The 26,408-nt window shown below is 33.8% G+C and overlaps 2 protein-coding genes and 1 long non-coding RNA gene across 6 annotated transcripts; 2 read left to right on the top strand and 1 right to left on the bottom strand.

The window, feature by feature from the left end:
- Positions 1 to 5,672: 5,672 nt before the first annotated feature.
- LOC148597953 (uncharacterized) lies at positions 5,673 to 17,234 on the bottom strand. 2 transcript variants are annotated; one of them, XR_015918435.1, is made up of 3 exons: positions 14,830 to 17,234; positions 14,112 to 14,184; positions 5,673 to 6,983 (listed from the first exon to the last, which is right to left on the bottom strand). It is a non-coding gene; the product is annotated as an uncharacterized LOC148597953 (long non-coding RNA). The 2 variants fall into 2 exon arrangements; XR_015918436.1 differs by having other exon boundaries at positions 16,355 to 17,234.
- LOC148597952 (uncharacterized) lies at positions 7,819 to 21,445 on the top strand. 3 transcript variants are annotated; one of them, XM_088560933.1, is made up of 5 exons: positions 7,819 to 7,953; positions 11,843 to 11,916; positions 12,342 to 12,424; positions 20,018 to 20,962; positions 21,271 to 21,445. In XM_088560933.1, exons 1-4 carry the CDS (start codon positions 7,843 to 7,845, stop codon positions 20,653 to 20,655), a joined length of 906 nt encoding a protein of 301 aa, XP_088417059.1. In that variant the 5' UTR covers positions 7,819 to 7,842; the 3' UTR covers positions 20,656 to 20,962; positions 21,271 to 21,445. The 3 variants fall into 3 exon arrangements, with proteins under 3 accessions (XP_088417059.1, XP_088417060.1, XP_088417061.1); XM_088560934.1 differs by having other exon boundaries at positions 11,804 to 11,916; XM_088560935.1 differs by lacking the exon at positions 7,819 to 7,953 and adding an exon at positions 11,446 to 11,673.
- Positions 21,446 to 22,520: 1,075 nt separating this feature from the next.
- LOC148597951 (uncharacterized) lies at positions 22,521 to 23,279 on the top strand. Its single transcript, XM_088562134.1, has one exon. The coding sequence runs from the start codon at positions 22,521 to 22,523 to the stop codon at positions 23,277 to 23,279; it is 759 nt and encodes a 252-aa protein (XP_088418260.1).
- Positions 23,280 to 26,408: the final 3,129 nt, after the last annotated feature.

Here is a 26,408-nt window from a genome sequence, read left to right as displayed (position 1 = left end):
GGTAATTTCAAACAGATTAAGCTTCCTAAATAAAAATACCCCGCCGTCTTTTAACACGCCTTTAGTCTGTAAAACAAAATTCATGGTCAACTGCTCAACGGTCTCCGATTCACAGCACTGCTTAATAACCCTTTAATGGTATAACTCAAAAAACAGAAACAAATAAAAAAAGTAGAAGGAAACTGATATTTATAAAAAAAATAAAAAATACAAAACGCTTCATAGAAATCAGCGAAAGGGTTTTTGAACCAAACTCATGAATGTAATATCAGAACTTGATAAAAAAAAACTAAAGTAGGTTCATCAATAGGAATAAATTATTCACTAAAATTCCTCGGCAAGAGCTGAACTAATCATCGTGTAATTATATAAACACATTACTCGAAAAATAGGAAAAATCGTAATTTTGAAAACAAACAAGTTTCTTACATCTGCAGTAGTCGATAAAAAAGTACATCAAAGTTTTGTGGAAATTTCAAGGTGAATAACACAACAAAAGTGTTGAGGAAATAACCATCGTAAATTGTTCAGAAGTAAATTTGTTTGAAAATGTTATGACTGAAAATGGACTGAAAAGTAGTTTTCAAAATCAAAATAAGAAAGAATTATTAATAGGGTCACGATTCAACACGGATTTGTGTCACTGGTTAAAAACATTACGGGTTTATTATTATTATTTATATTTATTTTTCTGTTTGTCATTTTTATGTATATGTGTTTTTGTTTGCTTGTTTTTATCTGTTTGTATTTTGTCTGATTTTGTTTAGTTTTGTTTTTTTCTTTGTATTTTTTGTTTTGGTTTTCTTTTTATGTATTTGTCTTTTTTTATTTTATATTATGTTTTAGTTTGAATCTAACGAAGTCTGTCACATAATCAATCATCAAACAAGCTTATTTGGTTTTGTTTTTTGTATTTACGCATGGCAAAACAACGAAATTACCAAATGTTAGGACAAAATTGAGGCGATTGTAACGAAGTTGGCAGAAGAATCAAGAAAATCAAAAGTCCGGCTCAGTGGTCTTAGACGCGGAACTTTAGGCAGGCGGTGTTGCCGTAGATGTCACAGCAGTACGAGTTCTCAAATACATAAACAGTCAGTTAAAGTGTTTTGATATCTAGAAAATATTTGAATTACGTGTACATCTAAAACAACTTTGTTCACTATGAAGGTTGAATTGATTTTAATCTCATTGATAAACTTCGCTTTTCTGATTTATCGTCTGTGCTAGTAGCCGAAGATAGGAAATCGCTTTTCCATAAAGAGTTCTACGATGCACATCGGCCAGTTATCCGACACATGGAAATGTATGCAAATACAGGTCTATGCTTATACCTAACATTAGAACCGAAATGGTAAACATAAGGGAAATCACGTGCGCCATATTTGTTAAAATGATATTCAATATATCTCGTAATTTGTTCCCTGTGCACAGTAGTAGTGTTGTTGTATAGTTGAGGTTAATATTTCTTTCGTTTCTGTTTGCTTCAGTTCCATAACAAATAATATTTTGATTTATTTACAGTTTATCTTAAGACTCAGATTTCATCGGAAAACGCAAAAAGAGACAGACACCACACTATTAACATTGCAGATGACATTGTTAATTATTCTAATTGTTTCGTGTCAAATTTTCCTGGCTGTTTATTCATTTTGGAACAGGTAAATAGTACATAATTTGAACTTGAGTGTCAATATTGCTTGCCGTAAAATATATTTACATATTTTATGTGTATATAACAGGCTATTTCCGGTGGTAACTTACTTTTGGTTAAATTAAAAGAACACTTGATCTCTAAAGATCTAAACACTAAATGCTTTCATAGCTGATCTCACATTAGTTTTATGGAACGGTTCCGGACGTTTTCTTTAGATTTAATCAAAAATGGAATGAAGATCCAATTTTAATAATATGTTTAATTAGAAACACGTACATAAAGGAAGGTGTTACAGTTAACAAAATGTAGCAAACATAAATTTTCTAGATATAAATATGTTCTAAATATGATTTCAGATTACTAACCACGAAGCTCCCTGATTAATTTTATTGAGAACTAATAAACATCTAAAAGCATGCTCATTTGATGTAATACTTGTCCCTTATCTTATACATGCATATAAGTATATATGAATGGTCATGCTTTTTAAGTTGTAAATGGTTCAACAAACGAGAACTCTATAAACCTATTTCATCTTAACGATTGCAATGTCAAAGCTCGAAGGAAATTTCAATATACATGTAGTTACTAACTGTCTTTTAATTTTTTTTCCTGATCGTATCGCCGTATTTTTTCTACTGGAATTATGCAAAAGCCGTCATACGAATTCCTAGTATTTTGAGCACTCCTTAATATATGTAACACTAACAAACTAAACTGGTGAGAATCTTGTAAACTGGTAGGTCATTATGGTACAAGATTTTTCATTAAAATGATTAAAACTAAAGTTAAAACCAGTGAAATAGTTTCTTCTAAAATACTCTAATCAATTTTATTGACAATATCGATGTTATCCCATGGTTTATAATTTGCATTTGAAGTTTCAGCCATTAGCTTAGCTTCTTTCCTCATTCCCTGGAACAGTTGTACACGCTTTTCCCAACTGTATTTCTTCACACTTTTCTCACTGCGCAGATTGATTTACCAAAATAGCAAGAAAATTCTAGGTTTACTGGGATAACCTAATCTAAACTTCGACCAGATTTGATAAGGAAGAAGTGATATGTTATTCTGTTAAAATGAACAGATCATACCCCCCCCCCCAAAAAAAAAAAAAAAAAAAAACAACAAAAACAACAAAAAAAAACAACAAAACAAAACAAAACAAAACAAAACAAAAAACAAAAAACAAACAAAAACAAATCCAATATTCATGAGTCATAATATATAATAACTTTACTTTGTGAAAGTTTGTTTCGTGCTTCCGGCGCAATTGTGTTATGAAAACTTTTCTAAATAAACATTTGCTTTAGATTTAAATTTCTGTGTTTCCTTATTTTTTCAAGATTTACACCGCACGAAAAAAGTCTACAAGATGTAGAAAAAAAATTTTTTGAAAGAAAATTGTCTACAGAAACCTTTGAAAGATACATGCATAATAAAAGAAACCATAACTTTGCTCGGGAACTATTATATTATTCATTAGTCATGAAGTAATGATTTTGTGTTGATATAAACATATTCCACCATACAAGGCTGCATTAATTTATTTTGCAACTAGGTTTTCTACTATACAAAAAAAAGGATGTCGAATAAATCATGGTATAGTAGTAGCAGCATAAAAGTGTGTCCTGTCTCTGTTTTATCAGTTTAGATGAATACTGTAGGCAGAAAACGGGTAATAAGTTTTAGTGTGCTTCCTAATACGTCATCGCTCAAGAAATGGCATGAAATGTTACGATTTGTTATATATCTCCTTGTCAATTTAACATTTTCATTTTAAATCCAATAAAAAAAAAATCCAAGTACATTGCCGAAAAATTCATTTGTTCTTGCTTTGCGATCTGAGTATTTTTAAAGCTGGTGCAAATAGATTAGCTATTTTCGCATTTCAATAAATGTACATGTATTGTGTGATCTATTACACAAAAATAAACAAATGCAAAATCATTTACGATAGAAGCTCAAAGCGTGAATGTCATATAATATTACATATTAACAAAACAAAGCGGATATGGTGACCAAAGAGCAATAATACAACATGAAGAAAACAAATTAAAATGGACACGTGACCCCAAACTATACTCAAAGTTGTAGTGCATGATAGTGTCTAAATCGCATTGATACTGCAGATTTGGGTTTGTTGTAGCCTGTACACTTGGTTCGAGGAGTTAGATATCAACATAATAGAACATTCCATCACCACATGAAATTCCAGTTGCATTTTCATAATCAAATATTAACATTTTGTAGTTTTAATACATTTAAATGTTATTTTCAATTAAATTTCATAAGGCTTTCATTTGAATGAATACTTAAATAATATACTTCTCAACCCTCACCATTCAAAAACTTCAAACTCACATATACTATCTCAATGTCCCACCTCCCAATTCCCAATTCCCCATCCCTAAATATATCATACAATAGGAAGTTTTCGCAATAGAAGTACTGTATAAATAAATCCCTATCTTCTAACTCCCAATTCCCAATCCCCAAATATACCATATAATAAATAGTTTTTACTATAAAAGTGCTGTATAAATATTCCCTGTCTCCCAATACTCAATTCCCCATCCCCAAATATATCATACAATAGGACGTTGTCACCATAGAAGTACTGTTTATCTTTTTTTTTTTTTTTTTGATTTTCCAATTGTACTGATGTACTGATAAACCAATATTGATTAAGCATCAATCAAACTAAGACTTGGAAAATACAAATAATCAAATGACATTTAACTATTGCAAATTTGATATGCTGTCCACATTAAACAAAAAAGAGTATCATCACATATTATGAAATAAGCAAGTCTGCTGAACAATTTTTATGAAAAATAGAAAAAAAATAATGAAAGTTGATAATCGTGAAAGAATTTCGAATTTGTCACAACTGTTTTTAACATACTCCACTGACGGCATAATGAATAAGAAATACATTTCATTTTAACATTGGTTGAATATATAGGACATTTTTAACACAGCGTACGATCCAGTGAATCACGTGATTTGGACACTTTATAACAACCGAAATTTAGATGATTCTTTAACAACAAAAATCACATCTCAGAAATGTTAAGGTAAGACAAAAGTGTTATTAACACTCCAAGAATTATGGTGAAAATATGTTATTTAGATGAGAAAATTAAAAAAAAAGGTCACTGTCATGAATAAATGTATTTAAGTAGAAATGAAACTTTTGTTTAAAAAAAATGAAATAAATGTTCTATCTATCAAAGACAAACATTGTTTAAGTAAAGTGAATCGAGATTCCCATAAAACATGAAATTAACGTACACTCCGTGTGAAAGTTCAGAAAGGATTAACGTGAAGTTAACGCACACTCCGTGTGAAAGTTCAAAAAGAATTAACGTGATTTATACGAATTTTACAAGAACGTTATGACTTATTCAACCTGCTCCATTCACGTGAAAATAATTTGGTTAATTTGCAAAATGAATTTGTTTGTTGTTATGATGATTATGAATAATCTTTTTTATTCATATGGCCCCGTGCGGGTCCGGGTGTTAAAAGAATAGGCCTGCAGCAGCGCTAAGCTTGTCGTAAAAGGCGAATAAATAGTGCTCAGAACCCTAGCCGGGGGCTATGGCGCTCTGCCCACAGAGCAACTGGGATGTGAGCCCAAGGTGGTGGAATGGGGTACCCCTGGCGTGTTACATGCTGGGGTTATCAGGCTATAATACGGAAAACCTGACCGCAAACCATAGTGGTGCGAGAACCCTAGCCGGGGCCTATGGCGCTCTGCCCACAGAGCAACTGGGATGTGTGCCCCAGGTGGTGGAATGGGGTACCCCTGGCGTGTTACATGCTGGGGTTGTCAGGCTATAATACGGAAAACCTGACCGCAAACCATAGTGGTGCGAGAACCCTAGCGTGGGGCTAGGGCGCTCTACCAACAGAGCAACTGGGATGTGTGCCCAAGGTGGTGGAATGGGGTACCCCTGGCGTGTTACATGCTGCGGTTGTCAGGCTATAATATAGAAAACCTGACCGCAAACCATAGTGGTGCGAGAACCCTAGCCGGGGGCTAGGGCGCTCTGCCAACAGAGCAACTGGGATGTGTGCCCAAGTGGTGGAATGGGGTACCCCTGGCGTGTTACATGCTGGGGTTGTCAGGCTATAATATAGAAAACCTGACCGCAAACCATAGTGGTGCGAGAACCCTAGCCGGGGGCTAGGGCGCTCTGCCAACAGAGCAACTGGGATGTGTGCCCAAGTGGTGGAATGGGGTACCCCTGGCGTGTTACATGCTGGGGTTGTCAGGCTATAATACGGAAAACCTGACCGCAAACCATAGTGGTGCGAGAACCCTAGCCTGGGGCTAGGGCGCTCTACCAACAGAGCAACTGGGATGTGTGCCCAAGGTGGTGGAATGGGGTACCCCTGGCGTGTTACATGCTGCGGTTGTCAGGCTATAATATAGAAAACCTGACCGCAAACCATAGTGGTGCGAGAACCCTAGCCGGGGGCTAGGGCGCTCTGCCAACAGAGCAACTGGGATGTGTGCCCAAGTGGTGGAATGGGGTACCCCTGGCGTGTTACATGCTGGGGTTGTCAGGCTATAATATAGAAAACCTGACCGCAAACCATAGTGGTGCGAGAACCCTAGCCGGGGGCTAGGGCGCTCTGCCAACAGAGCAACTGGGATGTGTGCCCAAGTGGTGGAATGGGGTACCCCTGGCGTGTTATATGCTGGGGTTGTCAGGCTATAATATAGAAAACCTGACCGCAAACCATAGTGGTGCGAGAACCCTAGCCGGGGGCTAGGGCGCTCTGCCAACAGAGCAACTGGGATGTGTGCCCCAGGTGGTGGAATGGGGTACCCCCTGCGTGTTACATGCTGGGGTTGTCAGGCTATAATGCGGAAAATCATACAACATGTAAAACATACAACTGTGAAAGAATATTTTACATTTTGTCGTATTTCAACAAATCAACATCCGCATTTCTCGCAAATAAATGAATTGTGTTCTATGAAATATCTTCAGGGAGGGGCCTACTCAAAGACTTTATATAGGCAATTGTATTATCAGATGGTTTCCTCCTTTCAGGTTCGTTTACAGCTGTCACAAGAAGCGGTTCATCTTGTCGGTGAATAATATTTAGGTTGACATGATGTTGAAATGCCTCTTTTAACCATGGCCGAATTCTCCATATAATTTTTTTTTCGACAGGTGGTAATTGAAAAGAATTCTCCACTAAGGATAACTGTGAAGCCGCCGAAATAAACTATTTCTGTTCCTCAGACCCTTGCAAATAAATTCAACTTGTCCTAGTGTTTTGGTGCTGATCATAGAAATTTCATCTGTAAATAGATAGTTGCATTTTAAAATGTTTTCTTTCAATTTTTCATATCTTTCATCAGATTGAATAAGGTATAGTATTTCATTGTTTGCATATTGGCCATCTGAAATACCAGACCATTTGTGTAAGGTGCATGCCCCCACGTTTTCATAAACAGTTGTCGCTAAACCCGTTGAAAAAGTAAGGGCTACGTTATTTCCCGTTTCACGCAAATGTTTAAATGCAGATTTTATAACATATGACTTTCCTGTCCCAGCTTGGCCGGTTAACAGCAAGTAAAAAGGCAAGAAACAATAAAACGGAAAGCACAATCTTGATCTTCGTCTATTTCTCTAATATATTTACATTAACTACGTCCGGTTTTATCGGTGTTTTCCTTGTTTTTGTTGTAATTTGCATACCAGCAAAATGGCGGATTAGTTAGCTTAGCTGCCTTGTTTATATCAGAGATAGAGGGAAAATGTCAGAAATGGTAAAACAAGCTAAAAACAGGTCAGACATGCGTATAATGGCCAAATGGCCAATGGTAAAGGTAACACTATAAAATACGCGGGTTATATTATAATCGTCTATATAATTACTACATTAAGAACATCCATGCAATTATGAACATAGGCGTGTAAATGCGATAAAATGCATTTCTTTCACAATGCACTTCAGTGCTATATATGGATCTACGAACTGTGCACCATCTTAAAAAATTATAACATTCTCTACGTTTAATGGATAAGTTGCGAATGTGCACGAGTAAATATCGCAAATAAGCAACTGAAAGCAAAATCGGATAACATTATCGTATAACCTGCCACGTCACTTCATCTTAAATCTATAAATATATCATTAGGGCGTTTGTATACAAAATGAGAAACGAAAGTTGGACATGTAGTGTCTTAGTTTTTCTTCTCGCCCGACCTGTTCAACTCATCCGATTTTCTTGTAATATATATATATATCAATTGAATTATAATAAGGTAAGGAATCTATCTATATCTGGAAAAAAATCATTAGGCATATTGGAATGAAATAACCTTACTCAGACTTCGACAGATTAACAAATTTCACTGCACAATAAAATTATAATATGAAAGTCTTGGTAGATATGACGAGTCATTTTTGTCAGCACAATTCAGGTCAAATACAAATATTCCTGTCAAATTTTAACCAATTTGGATGCAATTAACAGGTCGCGCAAAAGCATGTCATGGTTGAATTGATAGATGTCAAGAAATGATCACGTGATTCAGAAAGGAAAATAAATCGGACGTAGAAAAAATGTATATTTTAAAACCATTTAAATCAAACAAAGCTAAAGTCATTTTTAAACAACTTTATTGTGAAATGTGACTTAAAAGTACTTTAAAATAAATTTCGCTTTAAACGGCCTTTACCGTCCTGCGTTATTACTGTCTGTTAAGAAATTTCTGGTGTTTTCATGGAATTTATATATGCTTTTTGAATCTACTGTGGAATCATACACATAAAACTAAAGCATAATAATCATAGTATTTTGATTATAACCTTAATATCATTTTGTTTTCAATTTAATAAGAGATGAGAGAAGTTCATTCACTTTTATATCATGTTCTATCTCTCTTGACAATATACAGTGGTTATTAGATTGTAAGCTAAAAGCTTTTCTTTTTATGATGATTCTGTTCAAAGTTTGTGATGTTGTTGTTATCAAAATTATGCCCTTCTAGTTCCCACAGTTAGTCATATCGCCTTTGTGTGTAGTTTAACAATTAACACTTTTTACAGTTGGTTGGTAACTTTTCATCATTCCATGATTTTGTGAGAAGTTGATGAATTTGTTTTGTGGGTGTTTCTGGGACAGCTCTTATCAGTTTGCAGCAGATATTGTAAATTCCTAGTGCTTCTCCATTCTTTAGGTCTTTAACTATATATCTTAATTCATTTTGGTGCTGTAGGTTCTACATTGAATGGTAATGTCTTGATTCCTTCCATATCTATCTCAGTCGGTTTTTGTGGTTCTGGTTTGTTTAAAACTTCATAGATATGTTCTATCCATCTGGACTTCACTTCATTTTCTGTTGTCGGGAGTGTGCCATTTTTGTTTTTATATGTTCCATTTGTGTTGATTTATCTTTGCAAAGTGGTTTGGTTATGTCATACACTGCTTTCATATTCCCTTCCCTAGCTGTTGTTTCAGCGTCAGTTGCAAGATCTGCAAACCACTGTTCCTTGTCCTTTTTCATGGTCTTTTTTTTTTGCAGTTTAGTCTTTCATGCTACGTTGCTGCCGCAGTTAACCTTGTAGACCCTTTCTGATCTTGTTCCATCTATCATGTTTTTCAATGGTTTCCTTTCATCGACGAGTTTCCAGATGTCTGCACTTATCCATTCTTGCTTCGATTTTTTTCTTGGACCAAGGGTGGGCGCTGAATCTGTTTCTCAGTTCCAATGAGAATCTTTTCTTTATTTCTGGTATTTTCAGCTCACAGGACTCGTATCATTTAGATGTTGTCTCTTTCCTTTTCACCTTGTGCAGTTTCAGTTTGAGTTTAGTGACTAGTAGGTTGTAATTGCTTCCTACATCTACTCCTCTCATGATTCTTACATCGATTAAAGATAGTCTGAATTTTGCATCGATTGCAACATGATCTATTTTGTTCTTGTGTGCACTGTTAGGCCAGATCCATGTATGTAAGTGGATACTTTTCGATGTAAAAATAACTATTAAAATTATGTTTTCCAGCCATTGTCCTCTCTAGAAAACTTTTATGGGCGTTCTTCAGCTGGAATATTGCTGCTCGGACGTTAAACCGAAACAAACAAACAAACAAACAAACAAACAAACAAACAAACATTCATTTGGAGTATTATATATTTGTGACATAGGTTTTTTGTCGAATTAGTCTCAGATATTTATCGTTTTTATTCAGTGAACCTGATCAAAGTCCCGTAAACTATGATTTTATAATCTGGTAAAACCCTGATAGTAAACTGAACCCCAAAATATATCAGGAAATAGCTTTTTGTTTTTGAAAATAGCTTGTGGCTACGAAAATTGGCTTTGGCGCAATTCAGCTGAATTTGAGTGCCATCAGCAACAATATGACATGATGTAGTGCTTATTGACTACTTTCTGTAGCTGCTTATAAAAGTTATCATTGTCATCTTCGTTTGCACTGTTAGTGGGTGCATATATCTGTATAATTGTTGTTTTTATACATTTGCAACAGAATCGAGCTGTTATAATTCGGTCGCTGATTAGTGTCTATTCATACAGATACTTTAATGTTTCCTATGTCATGGTGATGTGGTGGTTTTCAGATCTTTCAGAATAGATGATGGTTTCGCCACTTTGGGTTTTGATCCTGTCTCTATCCATCTTCATTCGCTTATCACCAGTATGTCAGCGCGATACCGTCTCATTTCTTTCATGAACCGTACAGTTTTACCTGTAGCATATATGGTAAATTCCATATGCCTATCCTCCTGGTGATTTTATGATTGGTCAGTGCGTCTTATTGCATGTGGACTTTCAAGTGGCTTTCAGTAACAGCAACAACAGTATTCTCTTCAATTGATATTTTAACGAATTTCGTTGCCCTTGTAAATGTTAATACCTTTTCATCTTACTCCCAACCACCTATATGTATTTGAATTTTGTCTGCAATCAAATTTAATCGTAAAAATATAAAACAAAATATACTTAAATAACTAGTATTTATTTCCACACTTGCTATGTATTTAAGTTTATATTTTACTGCAATTGTTCAACCATAATGCATTGACAGTTTATTGATTGATGATACACGGTCAGTGACAGTATATAGAACTTTGGCTAGGCCAATTTTCCTACAACTGCACGAACTACCTGTTTATCGTGGGGCCACTATCGAAGTCCATTAGAAAAACGACATGTACACGTATAAAGATTAAACTTCATCTGAAAAAAAGAGACAATAGCAGTATACTGACTAGAAGTAAAAAACGATATACGAATTTGGCACGAATATAAAAAAAACTCGCGTTTTACTCCGTATACTTTTTTTAATTTTTATGTCAATATACCGTTATTGTCTAAATGCATTTTACACATGTCACATGGTTATCAAAATATATCAAAATTGCGATATTTATTTGATCGTTTTCAGTAAAGAGATATCCCTGAAAGTCTGGATGTAACTATAAATTGACCTTACAGTAGTATTTACAAATAAATACTCATTTTTTATCATTTGGCTTTTTTGTCACTTACTTATACATTCGACTCAAGCCTGAACATCAAAACCAAAAAAATCTACTAATTTTTTAACCCTATAATTCTGCACAAAGGAGCTTTTTAATACCGATTTTTTTTAATTAGTTGAGTCAAGGTAAGCTCTAGAGCCGTTAGTGAACTTGACAGTGATATAATATATTTTTACTGTTCAGTTTTGTCTAAAAGTGGTGTTTTTGATTTTAATATTAAGGCAAAAAGGGCAAAAATTTCGGCTTCTAAACATTTGTGACAATATATCCATTTTATCTAACATACATATCATGAAATTAAAATGACGTGGTAACAATCTCGTTATTTTTAACTTAGATAATCAGATTAGAAAACTTTGATAACCTATCCAACATGTTGAACTTTCTCTCCTAACCCATAAACTACTTAGTTTATTGTGTTGCATGTCATGTTTCACGGGCTATTACATATTGCTACGTTTCTAGAGTACTAGAGTACGTTTGTTAATGTTAAGCTTTTCTTCAGATGTTATACTACATATTTAAATGCTTCATACAATACTATGTACCCATTGAATATTGATAGATGATAAAAAGTATGAATACGTAGGATATTTTTTTCCAGATTAGAATACCTATTATTATGATTAAGAAACATATTTAGGGTATGGATTCTACAGAAGATATAAAACAGAATGACGTAAGCATGAAATTCAGGCAGGAACTTGATAATGGCAGGTAAGTTCAAATATCTTTTACATTATACTTGCCAAGAAAACTATCAATGTTAATTTCCGACGTGTCAGGATATTTTAAATGTGAATGTGACAATGATACTAAGTCTTGTGATGCTAACTTTATTTAATGTAAATACATACCATATACCTAGAAGTGTCACATACACTTTTATATATGTAAACGAAACATTTGTTATTAATCTCGATATTTCTGATATTTTACTTTCAGGTCAAATGATTTCATTTGATTATACAGAAAAGGAAATATGAGTGTAGTAACTTATTTTTCTAAATAGTAATACTTTAAACAAATACATTGTTGCGAACAAAAACATCATTTTTTTTAATAAAGGAATAATGATATTTCAAATTTCGTTATACAGTTAACAATATTATATTTTTGTTTATTGTCTATGGTTATTGCAGCGACAAAATCACAGCATCTGATATTTGCTATTCGGATGAAGACACTAGTTCGTCCTCCGACGAATTTTATGATTGTGTGACTAGTAAGTGACATAGTTACTTCAATAGTTAATTTGATATGTTTTACCAAAATGGTGAGCATTTATTAAAAACCTCGAGTTTTTATACCAGAATTAACAAGATTAAATGATAATTTTAAAGGCGTTTAAAATTGTTACGAAAACGTTGTAATTATTGTTTTCGTTTGAGCAAAGAATTGGTTTCATTTTATTTCCATTGTAATTGAAATACTCCTTTGAACTTCAAAAATGTCATACAGTGGTGAGGTCATTTATGTTTTCTATATCAAAAACCTGATAGCAATTGCTTATTGGAATAGTAAAGTGAATCATTTCAAAGCGATCAAAAACATGATTGAGACAATATTGCACATGTTTGGACAATTTTATTTTAAACAGTCGATTACAAGGTTTTATCTTACAGGACAATACCTTATATAGTTACTTCTATCATTTATGATCACCTTACACTTCTATCGTACGGCAACAATTGGATAACCATTCTCAAAATAGTCAAAAAGTGCAAATTGGACCTTTACAAGCGTTTTGGTTGAATTTGGCAATTTTTGATGCGTCGTCTTTGTTCAAAGATTTTCGGAGTACGGCATTGCTGGGCATGATACAAGAAAAATATTATATTGTCAAAAAATTAGCACTGAAATGCATGTCACATGATAACAGGTGTTGTCCGGCTGAAAAATATTGTTGACACTGTGCCTTCAGAGAAACAAAACAGCTGAAGCAATATTTTGGCTCTATATGTTCGTGCATTTAGGTCACCATTAACGTTCGTTAGATCGGGGCGTTCATTTATTTTCCTTGGGCACCCTGTAAACCCTGACTTTCGCCAACGACAAACGAATAGATAAACTATCCAGGATACCAGTTTTAGAAATATTTGAAATTGCTGAATATGACTTTTTCACAAAAAAAACGATACAACTTCCTCTTTGGCCTTTTTTTTTGCTAATACATACATGTATATACATGTGTGTGTGTGTGTGTGTGTGTGTGTGTGTGTGTGCATATCTTCAAGGTAACGTAATGTTTTGCATGATTAAATTCTGTTGAATATAGAATTAATGAATTTTAACATCATTTATTTATACGTCATAAATATGCCCATTTCCAGACGTTATCCTTTGTAGGAAAGACGTTGAATTAAAGTCCTTCATTGATTGTTATCAATGGTGCAACGTGCTATATTATATCCAGTTTTACGGCACCCAAGCTGACGGATTTAATATCGGCAATTCTTTAATTTGTCAAGTTGATACCTAGTTAGAATGTCATAATGGTAACCTTTAGTAGGCTTTATCGAGTTAACTTTATTAAAAAAAAAGAAGGGGAAAGGAGATATTGTATTTTAACACTGAATCCCTAATGGATTTATTGTTTACGAATGATTGAATTTTAAGGAAAATTTTCGCTTGGTCTATATATTAGCTATTTCATATACTCCACCTAGACGTAGAAAATAATAGCGGTAATAAGACCTTAACTGCCACTACACTCTCCAATGAAGAGAAGTGGAAAACCAAAAATTTGTGCTATCTTCTTTAGTTCTATCTATTAAAGACGATGATTGTGATCTACCATATCGTACTGGATTCCTTGATTCCGATAGAATCAGTACAAACAACGATACATAGCGGCATTTGAAAAAAGGTACCACCAAATCTCTTTCAAAACTCTTAACTTCTATACTCACAGTTGTCAAAGAAGGTCTCAAGACCTACCGCGACACTTCTTATTCCCGTAGTTGTGATATTTCAATGTGGATCCTGAAAAATTCGAAAGATCTTTTGGGAACCATCAATGCAAGATAATTGTCAATATATAATAGCATTTAAACCTATGATTTTGCAACTTTATTACACTTCTTTTCCCCATACTCAGTTAAAACCCGACTAAAAAAAATTATAATAATACATCGATGTGACTCAAAAAAGACGGTACACCTAGATACAAAATATGTAGTTCTTGGTGACGATTCCTCAATATTTTCAAAAAAAAAATAAAATTCAAACTATCTTCTAAATATACTGAGGAAGTTGTTTTCAAAATGCTGGTATTTTTGATAGAGTGAGGTTGACGTGTTTTTCCTTTCCTCGTTTGTCTACCCCGGACTTTACTTTTTATGAGCAACACGGCGGGTGTTTATACAAAAATAGAGGACGCTTACCCTACCGGTGCACCTGGTCCATACTCCCAGTTTTTATTGGAGTCCGAGTTGCTCATTTGCTTTTGTTACTTTGTATGTATGATTTTAGTTACTTTATGTTCTTTGTTGTGTACGTCTGTTTTCCATGTCTGGTCTTTGTCCCTGGATTACATTCTTTTGATTACCGCTATAACCTTGGTTCCCTTGATTACTCTTTCAACGAACGGTCGGCATGGGAACAATTTGTTCTTATCTACTTGCTAACCTATTCCTTCACTCTTATAAGGCTGACTTAATAGCTGAACTGATCCAAGAGAAGACTTTTTGTGTTGCTCTAGACTTATTTTAACTAGGCTTCTATAACAAGGTCCCGCTGCTACAAGATTGAAGTAATCACTACAGAAGTTTTATTGTCGACATCATGAACTCGTTACGGTGTATCCATATTCAGCATGAAAACTGATTTGTTCAAGGTGTCATTGTTTTCCTGCTTCCTTTCGTCTATCACGGACTTGACTTTTTATGAGGAACCAAGGACTGATATCTAAAGAATAATTGGTAACAAATCTGTTGAGACGGATTTCCTCATACCCCTGATTCAGTAGTCTGTTACGCAGATATTTATTGCATGCGTTCAAGGAAACCAGAGAAGTTAGTACTTTCTCTAACGTAGCGAATCCATTATGAAATATAAACACCATACGCAGAAGATGAAGATATAGATTACTGCAAGGTTGACAAAAAAAATATGATATCAAAATTAATGTCGTCTCTTCTATCATAAATCTTAATCAGTAAGCTGAGATGACCACTGCTGTCAGCATCTTTTATATTTTTTATTCGTTACGAGATCCCCAAGACATTTTGTCTCGTATGAATACAAAAATGAATCTGCTAGTAGAGATGAACAGTTAGTACCCATTGGAATGCTAAAAAGCTAGGAGATTTAAGATTTTAAAGTAAATGAGAGTAGGTGGTAATGCAACTCACTATCTGTCCATCGTTCACTGCGGACAATATATTTTTATGTCAATTGACAGTTTGGGAATCCAATACAAGTAAGGTAAATTCTCACACTTTGTTCCCACTTTGAGAGAAGACATGAGAGATTATGGTTGTTTAGGATTTGATCCTTGTGAAAAGCAATACGTTTGTATGTGACATTTCCTGGGATGTTACTATCAATGCCCAATGCCTTAATAAGGCAATTGAGGAAATGGGTTTTACAAACATATACAATGTTGTTTGAAGCTTTGTCCGCAGGGACAATTATACATTTCTCATGTAGTGAGGAAAGGCATTCAAGTGCCTCAGGATCGCTGAACACGGACCTGGGTCTTTTTTTGACATATTTCTTGAGACTGCCAATACGATAATACGATTTTGTACCGACGATCGGACGGTACGTATCCAACGTAACAAGGACGCGTTTTCTGTTTTTTTTTTTCCATTCTCTCTTTATCTGTGATCTGACATAATCTTAAACCGCATTCATCATGATTTTGAAATTATTAATTTAGGAGCTGAGGTTCTCTAAAGTTTAGATCATGATAATCTACCTTACGTAGGAGTTCATTTTCAATTGTATTCATATCACCATTGATGCCATAACCTGTAGGACTGTAATTAAAGAGAGAAGATTCACAGTCACATGTCTACGGCAAGAAGATTCACAGTCACATGTCTACGGCTTAATTCATTTGCTTGTTTTTCCTTTGTTTTTTTTAGTTTTTGTATGCAATATAATTCAGTTAGTTTACTCCATTTTTCATGTAGATCGTGTTTCCTACCTGTTTCCTGTGGTTTTCGAGTTATTTCTACTGCTTAGTAACTGTTATAAAATCTAGGCAGCATGTTGGAAGCATACCACTTTGCTTGTTCCCATATTCCATACCGCTGTGATTTCATTTCATTAACAACCGGGTTTTTTTTTCCAGTTTTCTCTATTGTATGCTTTGTGTAGTGCCAATATTACCATTTTTTCTTGATAGTATCTCGCTAAAGTTCACTTGGAGAAAATAAGATTAAATAAAAGAAGTACATTAATAAAAGAAAATACATACTTGTAATAATAATTGAAATTAAGATCTCACTATGAATACCAGACATTACGTTCCTCATCTTTTCAAATGTTGTTTTCAAATTTAAATCGACATTTGGAAAATTCTATCATCGTAAAAATCCGACAAAATAATCAATACATTTTAACTGTTTAACTCTGGTTAAAAGGGGAAACTCGCTGACTCTAAGCATGTGCAAATAAAAAAAACAACACAGTAATCCCGTTTTCAATTTCGTGCTACATACTCACGTGTACAATCTTGATTGCTAACCAAAGTACTGTATGGTTTGTACCGTCCCTACACTTTCTGAAAGTACTTGAATTAATATCAAGCCTGATGTGATCAATGATATATCTTAAAAAGTGTAATTCAGGGTATTCGGAATATTTCAGTCCCCTTCTTGATGTACTCTACACAAAACTACAAAATACAAACTTATATCATATATTTAGATTAAAAAATACCCTTTTTTAATGTTAAAACACTATATCTTTGATCCTATATTGCATACCTTATAACACACCCCTAGACTTATATCGCGTACCTTTTTCACACCCCTACACATAACACACTTGAAGTATAGTCAAAATATATAATTAAATGAACATGACAGGTCAAATTCTGTAGTGCATGCTGTATCAACCCGAGACTCTTACATCACTCCGCGGGTCGGTGGCCCTTAACGCATACGATACAGATTTTGACATATAACATTCAGTAACTAAAGGAACTAACCATGTATAGGAAAGACTAATATATATATATAAGTGTCGGGGTCAGTTCAATTTCTATTTCTGGGTCTAGCCCTCTACGGATTGTCAATATGTCAATTGTCCTTGTTCTAATCAATTTCTCTTTGCTTTTCCTTTGTCATGCATCCTCTTGACAACTTAAGTGACCTACTACATAGCGAAACCGCTAGGTGTATGAGAAATATACCAGTGCAGCTGGTCTAAACTCCTTGTTTTCGGTGGGTTCCGGATTGATCAAATGTATGTATTGTTTTAATCATTGCATGCTCTTCTCTCTCTCTCTGTGTGTGTGTGTGTGTGTGTGTGTGTGTGTGTGTGTGTGTGTGTGTCTAATTTCTTTGTCTAGTCTTTGTCCATGGATTAAGGTCTGTTTAATTATTGTTCAACACCTGGTTCCCCTGATTTCCCCCTTAGACATTATTTTGAATTAAAATCCTTTGCTTTCGCGGGGATTTGATACATTTCATCTAGCCTAAGAAACTTAATACACTACAGACACAATGAAGTCAGCCATTCTTCTTTCCTCTACTCCGAACTTGACTTTTTATGAGCAATCGACGGATGTTTCTAGAAAGGCGAGGATGCTTACTCTACCGATGCACCTAGTTTATGCTCCTAATTTTTAGTGGAATCCGAGTTGTTCATTTACTTTTGTTACTTTATATGAATTATTCTTGTTATTTTATGTTCTTTGTTGTGTTTGTCTGTTTTTCATGTCTGGTCTTTTCCTGGATCACATTCTTTTGATTTCCGTTAACATCTTGATTCCCTTAGTTATCATTTTGCACTAAAACAGTAAAATGGTACATTTCATGAACCCTATCAATTTAAATGATGACCTTGCTTTAATGCCCTAATAATGAGATGAAAATTTCCTAAACCACTATCCATTAGACTTAAAGTTTTTTTTCTGAGACTCCGGACTTTCCTGGACCTAGGAGTTTAAGGAAGCCCCGGTGGGAACACAATTACAAAATAGGACGGGCCTGTGTCAATCATGTAAGATACAAGACGTTAGAACTCCATACTTGTATTGCGTACCCAAGTATTTCAAAGCTTATGCTCTTGAAATGAATACACTATTTATTGTAACACGACTTGCAAAACTAAAAACACCATTTACCTTCTACACTAGGGATGTAGTATATACTATTTTGGCGAGAAAAAAATAACCTCTCAACAGGCGAATGAATGTCATTCCCATTACGTCGCCATGTGAGGTTTCCCGGACATAACCTCTGCAACTTTGCTGTTAAGATCATAGAACATTAACATCAAGTGGAAGTGTTTTTAAGTAAAAAAAAATATAATAGTTTCTCCGGATGGAATTAACGAAAAAAAGTACATGAGTAGGTGGCAGTCTGACGTTGGTAATGCTATATCGTAGTACACACTACAACTGTTGATTTTTTGTATGTTTATGTTCATACATTGAAATCTTATTCAGTTAATAGGTTGTTGTTTTTTTTTTCACATAACATTCACAACTCTATTCAAATCACATTATGTGGATATACCATGATGTATATATGTATTTGTTTATACCATGTAGCAAATACAACCAATTTCATGCCCGACATAATATTCAGAACTTGTAAATGTTGATATTTATGAAAATCCTTTATAACGTTTGCTAACTAGGAGTCTGAAATTAGATGTGGAACATGATATTCATGACCCGGAAACAAAATACAGCAAAATTACAAATAAATTTAACGGAAACAGAGAGAAACTAAAAAAAGAAATGAGTTTTATTTATAAATTGAAGTATGCAACCATTAATAAAGTGTAGATATTTTAATCAAACTACGATGAAGTAAAATTTAAAAGAAACACGACAATTTACAATTAAATAGAAGACAGGAAGCTAGTAGAATTTTGGTGTACGGTGCACCGTCAACAATCAATGATTCCTGATACTAGGGTGACTTATTCCAGTACATGTGGGTAACTAAAATTGATGTTATATGCTAAATTCAATTCACAATACACAAGATTTACGCAAAATAACACATATACACATGGGTCGAGCAAATGTGTCGGTAATAAATTTCTTACCAACAAATTCAAGAACTGGCTTCAAAGTAAATCAATATAAATTTTGGAATCAAGAAAATTTAATTTACCATTTTTTTCCGCCAATGCCAGCAATGAGTTGATGTTATGAAAGACATTTTGCCACTAAATCCATGAATAAACTGTTTCATTCAGTGTCATTATCGGGATAAAAAATATTGCAATCATTCATATTTCAATCTGAAACAAATATTTTTTTCTTTAAAAAAATGTTAATTTTTAATAATGTAGTAATATAATTAAGAAGAAGAGTTACTTATACAATGAAAAAACTTTTAGTTGTAGTCTCCAAGGAACCTTTTAGTATAGCTGAACGATTAAAAGTTATTCAATCTGTCTAAAACTTAAATATGCTTAAATACTCAAAAGTGCTGAATTAATCTATTTGCTAAAACGATTTACATTTCACAATTTTTTAAATCCTAAATCATCGCTCTGAACGTTTTTGGATTATTTTTAACATTTGAATATCTTCTTGAACTATCGATCAATACTGGTGTTCAAAGCTGTGCGTGCTGTTATCAGTGAGATACATAACTGAATTTGTTTACAATTTATCTAGGTTTTTCCGAAGTAGTAAATAACAACTTCGATGACTCAAATCTTCCATCAAAACCAAAATCACCTTTGGGACATGAAACAACATCTGACAGGATCTCATTGACTGGAGAAATAGATAAAGGATCCGATCATTTTAATTTCCCATCAGAACCAAAAACACTTTTTGGACAAGAATCTACATCTAGTGGTAATTGTTTGACTACAGACTTAGAAAAAGGGTCCGATGATTCAAATCTTTTATCAGAACCAAAAACACTTTTCCGACATGAATTTACATATAGCAGTATCTCTTTGTCTGAAGACACACATAAAGGGTCCGATGATTCAAATCCTCCATCAGAACCAAAAACACGTTTTGGATATCAATCTACGTGTAGCAGTATCTCTTTGACTGAGGAATTGGAAAAAGGCTTTGATGGTTCAAATCTACCGTCAGATCCAAACACACGTTTTGGACATGAATCTACATGTAACAGTATCTCTTTGACTGAAGAAATTGAAAAAGGCTCAGATGATTCAAATCTACCGTCAGAACCAAAAACACTATCTGGAAATCATATTTCCTCAACCTGTATCTCCTTGACCTGGAGTAAACCTGACATGGGGTCCAGACACGTTGCAAACTACGAAATTAAATAAAAAGAATGTAATAAAATGGGTGCAAAATGGATACCTTTAATTACTGAAACTGAACATACATATTTAACGGTATCTGAGTTGAAATGTGGTACTGAGTACGACTTTAAAGTGAGAAGCGTTAATAGTGATGGAGATGAGGGTCCTTTTTGCAAAACTGTAAGGTTATCAACCAGCCCGTCACTTGCAATGTTGGTGAAAAGCGAGGCAACATAAATAAAAGATGGAATCCCTTCTCTGTATAAGTTACCTTTCACACATGATGTAGCAACGGTGAACACAAATGCAAAATTAAGAAAATACGTATTTGGTAAGATTGTTTTCCTTTGAATTCTAATTTGATCGATATACATTTCATGAATGTTTACCTAAGTATTTGATTCAGTTTATTGTTCAGCAAGAAATCAGTCTGTTACAAAGCATACGTTATATTTTGTAAAGCTCATTAATCCTTTTTAAAGTTCACTTTTGAATTGTTGAATTAATTGAATTATACTTACATTTAACGTTTACAATACTTGTTTAAAATTAAATTACCAAAAATGAATGTTTTAACTTTTACATGGAAACATATACATTCACAGTTTTAGCGCTACTATCATTGCATGCACTTAACAGGTTCTGGTGCATTCAATAAAAGAGAAAAGACTATAATGCTTGCTGGAGCTACCGGATCTGGAAAGAGTACAATGCTAGATGCAATGATGAACTACATCACTGGCGTTTCCTGGGAAAATGACTTCAGATTTTCAATAGTTGATCTTCCTGATAAAGAAAAAAGGACACATTTGAAAACTCAAGTAATATTTATATCTTTATGACAAACTCATAAAATGTAAAACATTAAAGTTTGTTCGTATGTTAAGGTAATTATTGGTAAACTCTTTGCAAAATGTCATTATTCTTAGAGTTTTTTGTTACCCTTTGCACGTCGTTGAAATAAAGAATGAAGTGATATTTGGTTGTTTTCTTATGTCTACTTCAGCATTTACAATTCTGTGATAAACCTTTTCATTTCTATTGTGTTATCAAGATCGAAACTTGTATACAGGTTATATTGATTTATAATCATACATAAAATAAGATCATTACTAAGTTTAAAACCACAAGAACTCTTTTAAATATTGATTTTATCAAAAGAATATAACTGAATGAGCGTTATATATTCAATCATGCAAAAATAAATATTGAATGAAGATATCAAATGTTACACAAACAATACGCTCAGGGGGTATTGGGGAATAAAATTTCATGACTTTGAAATCTAAGATGCAGCTAAAGATGAGGATATATCCTGAGCAAGCAAAATGAAACTGTATTTATAACCATTTAATTTGTATCGCACACATTGTTTTAGTAAAAAAATATTCTAAATGCATTGAAATTTCTCCTCATTATATTTCCAGGCCAATGTACCAACAGAATGGATAACTTGTTATGCTATAAACAGAATCACTGGAAGTAACATCGACTACCATTTGAATATCATAGATACTCCAGGCTTTGGGGGTGAATGTGGAATAGTACGTGATAAAAGTATTGTCGATCGTCTTCGAGAGTTGTTTAGTACTATAGGAGAACAAGGAATTACATGTATTGATGCAGTTTGCTTCGTTACTCAAGCTCCTGTGGCTAGACTAACGCCCTCTCAGAAATTTATTTTCGATTTAATTTTGTCAGTTTTTGGACAAGACTTTATAAATAATTTTTTTGTTCTAATGACATTTGCAGATAGTAATATACCCCCTGTACGAGCTGCCCTCGAAAAAGCAGGGATACCATTTAAAAACTAATTTAAATTCAACATTTCCGCTTTATTTTCTCAGTTAAAAAGCGAAGAAACTAAGTTCGGGATGAGCTATTGGAAAATGGGGTATGAAAGTTTCAAATTGTTTTTTGAGGAACTTAAGTTAGTCGAACCGAAAACACTGCAGCTTACAACAGAAGTTTTGATTATTAGAAAGTCTTTGGAAGCTACAATTCAGGATCTCCAGTCACAAATTAATGAAGGTCTCACCAAACTCAAAACATTAAAACAGGAACAGGAAGTTCTGAAACGTCATAAAAATGATATTAAAGCAAACGAAAATTTTACTTTCGAAGTAGAGGAAGTTCGTTTCAGACAAAAACAATTAAACCCTGGAACACATGATATCGTCTGCTCGTGTTGCAACCCATCACGTCATTTTCCATCTCCATTCTCAGATTATCCGAGAAGGTGCCATTGGAGGAATGGTTTTAGCTTTGAAACATATTCAGTGAAAGTTACCAAGACCTGCGACGAACTTAAGCAAAAATACCAAACGGCACAACAATACGCAGAAAAGCAGAAATCTGTCGTTTTAAGTATTAAAATAGCATTATCTTCACTTGATAATAGGGTGAAAAGCATGACAAAAGAAGTACGAGGATATTTCAACAAATTGGACGAAATTACTCTCCGACGAAACCCCTTATATGACCTTAACTACATAGACCAGTTGATAGAAAGCGAACGGAGTGAGCAAAATAATGATTGGGAAAAGCGTGTACTATTTCTCCAGAAAACGAGGAAAGAAGCTAACTTAATCGTTCAAACGGTAAATGCAAACTATAAACCATGGGATGACTTCAGTTTTGTCTATTAAATTGATTAGGATAGTTTTGTTTCTATCAAGTACACAGGCAGATATTTTTCATGTGAAATTCATGTTAATCGAGCTTCACATGAAATTCATGTGAAATTCAAATACAATTAATGTGATTTTCACGATAAATTTACTTAAAATGTATTGCATGCGAATAATTCACGTGAATGTCACGTGAATCCTCAGTTCATCCGAATTTCACTGTCACACAGTTATTTGTTCAGTTCGGGTGAAAATCATGTGAAATTTGTGTGAAAATCATGTAAAACAATCTTGCTTGAATAATGTATAACGCTTTTTGACTTTTGTTTACAGCTGTTTTTTTTTTGCCCCGTGCAGGTCCGGGTGTTAAAAGAATAGGCCTGCAGCAGCGCTAAGCTTGTCGTATAAGGCGACTAAATAGTGCTCAGTCACCTAGCCGGGGGCTAGGCGCTCTGCCCACAGAGCAACTGGGATGTGTGCCCCAGGTGGTTGAATGGGGTACCTCTGGTGTGTTACATGCTGGGGTTGTCAGGCTATAATACGGAAAACATGACCGCAAACCATAGTGGTGCACCGTGTTGGGAAAGCTGCCACGTTCCTCGCACGTTAAAGAAACCTGCTGTGGTATTCGATAGGAGTAGGAACCTTTGCGCTCCGCAATAGGAGGCTAAATTGCCCGACCTTACCCATCCCCCCTTTTTCCAGTGGCAATCAAAATTTGTCGACCCTATTATCCTTGTGTCCCATCCTTTTTTTTCATTTCATGTTCATTTTATCATCCATTTCATGTTCATCGTCTGAATATAGCTGAAATATTGCTGCTCGGACGTTAAACCCCAACAAACAAACAAACAAACAAACTGCTGGTTTTTTTTAATTAGTAGTTCATAGTTATCTTAACACTATCAAGGAAAGCTTATTTTTTATGGGGACTGGGTCGGATATGCGCATTTTTGCAAACAGCTAAAAGTTTAAAGATAATTTCATTAAATAAATAATTCCGCCTGTTTGCAAAAAAAAAAAAAACAAAAACAAAAAAACAAGTGCACTGTTGTCATGCAAAAGCAGGGTCTAAAAAGTAGGTCACGCGGTGATTTTTAAGTATTCAGTTCTAAAATTTAAACATTTTGTTTTTATATATTTTGTATATTAAATCGTCCCAAAAGAAAGCTAATATTTTCCTTATTTTAGTATAAAGGTATAAACCACCCGTTGAAAAAAAAACCTTTTCCTTTTTAAATCGCCTTGCAAATACCTAGAGATCAATTAGTTTTATTTATTTTGCTATCATGTACTGATGCTTCTGATAAAGTTAGGATTCATTAAGAAATGTTTGAAAGGCAAATATGTCTTATTTTTCTCATGTCATTGTAGCTCTAACAATAGAGGATCATCGATTGTATGGAAAATGAGGTCAATTATTGTTTTTCACAAAACAAATTTTTCCCAAAACAATTATAACGCATTCATATTCGATGGGAAAACCAGTTCAACTTTTCTAGGGAATAAAACAAAAACAAGCTAAGCTCAGGGTTGAAACAGAAAGTGACAATATTAATCCATGGGGTGACTAGAAAACCTTTTTGAATAATCGTTACTTTGATAACTGTATTTTGACAAAATATATTTTGATTTCGTTTCCTTCATTTCCTATTGAAAGTTCAGACATAAATAACTTTCCAATTTATAAATACCTTAACACTTTGTTACACATTTTTCTGAGATTCTACATGTTGGAGTTGATCGCTACAATGCCAACGAAAAATACGACATTAAAATTTCCTTAATATATAATATATGTCCTTGAGACACACGGAATGTTTTAATTTTTATTGATGTTTCTAGTCCAAAAAGATAACAAAGCGACAGCTGAACTTTCAAAAAAGCTACTTTTGAGTTTATTCAACTGCAATAAAAAGGAATTGATATGTAAAGTACAGATGTACTTTGAAATTATCAAATTATAAAAATATACTTGCACATATATAAAAGAGGGCACATTATTGTTACTTTAGATCGTGTGCAGTTAACATGTTCTTAAATGATCTTGTTATTGCTTCATACCTTCAATACTTGAAAGGTCTTCATGATATGAGGAATGAAACAACATTGATTCGAAGACGTCCCAAATCCAAAGCTGTTTTCAGTTCAATGATATTCATATCTCTGAAAAAGTCTGCTCGCTTTTGATATAATTAATTGTCACATATGTTTATGTCTACAGCATTATGCTTACTAAATAAATAATTATAATCGAATTTGAATTCATTTCTGAAACAAACAAAAATTGATCAATGTAAGTTGCCAATTGAACCACAAAATAGCTTTAGTAAAATTTAATTAGAAATGTATTAATTTGTTCTAGTATGGCATTGTTGTAAGACAATTAACTTTATTGCAAGGATATTATATTTCATTTAGTTATCTGAGTGCAACACATAGCTAGAAAATGGTTAATTTATGTTACACAAACATTTCATTGGTAAATTAACAATATTTAAAAGCATACTAAAGCCAAAATGTTCTGAGCATACTGTTATTAAGTTTAAACGTGGATCTATCCACTGTTTAAGCAACATTTTATTTACAACACATGTACAACAAAAGCAAAAACAATGAATAACAAACCAAACTACAACCAAATATGAAACATGTTCAGATAGAACAAAAAATAGACTGCACTTGCTTTCAATAGTTAGTAAATAACCGTGTCGTTTTCCTCAAGAACAGAAGATAACAAATTATGGAGATTTGCACACGGTTTCTTAAGTCCTCTCACAAGATTATTATAGAAAATCAAGTAATAACTGGGGAAAAGTTCCTTGCAGCTGTTATCGTGGATAAGCAAGGAAATGGTCAGGAAAAATAAGATTTAAGAAATACTACGAGGTGAAATGTCTTCTGATATCGGCCAGCATGTTTTTAACAGTAGGAAAAGAAGAAGGGTTATCAGAAGGGTTTCATGTACATTCTTCCATGAAAAGTTGTTTCTCGATTTAATCGTTTCGACGAAATAACCTACACTCTGATGGAATTTCATCTGAACAATTTGATGTGGCCACATTTAAGGGCAACTTACCATATTACCATAGTAATATTTTTTTTACTGAAAAGGGTTCTTCTTTGTATATCCGTTTGGCTAATGCA

This window comes from Perna viridis, chromosome 14 (assembly GCF_037379345.1).
Source record: "Perna viridis isolate PV_CMFRI_1.1 ecotype Kerala chromosome 14, ASM3737934v1, whole genome shotgun sequence".
In the NCBI taxonomy this organism is placed as follows: domain Eukaryota; kingdom Metazoa; phylum Mollusca; class Bivalvia; order Mytilida; family Mytilidae; genus Perna; species Perna viridis.
The sequence above is the reverse complement of the archived record's forward strand: the minus strand, read 5'-3'. Positions and strand labels throughout refer to the sequence as shown.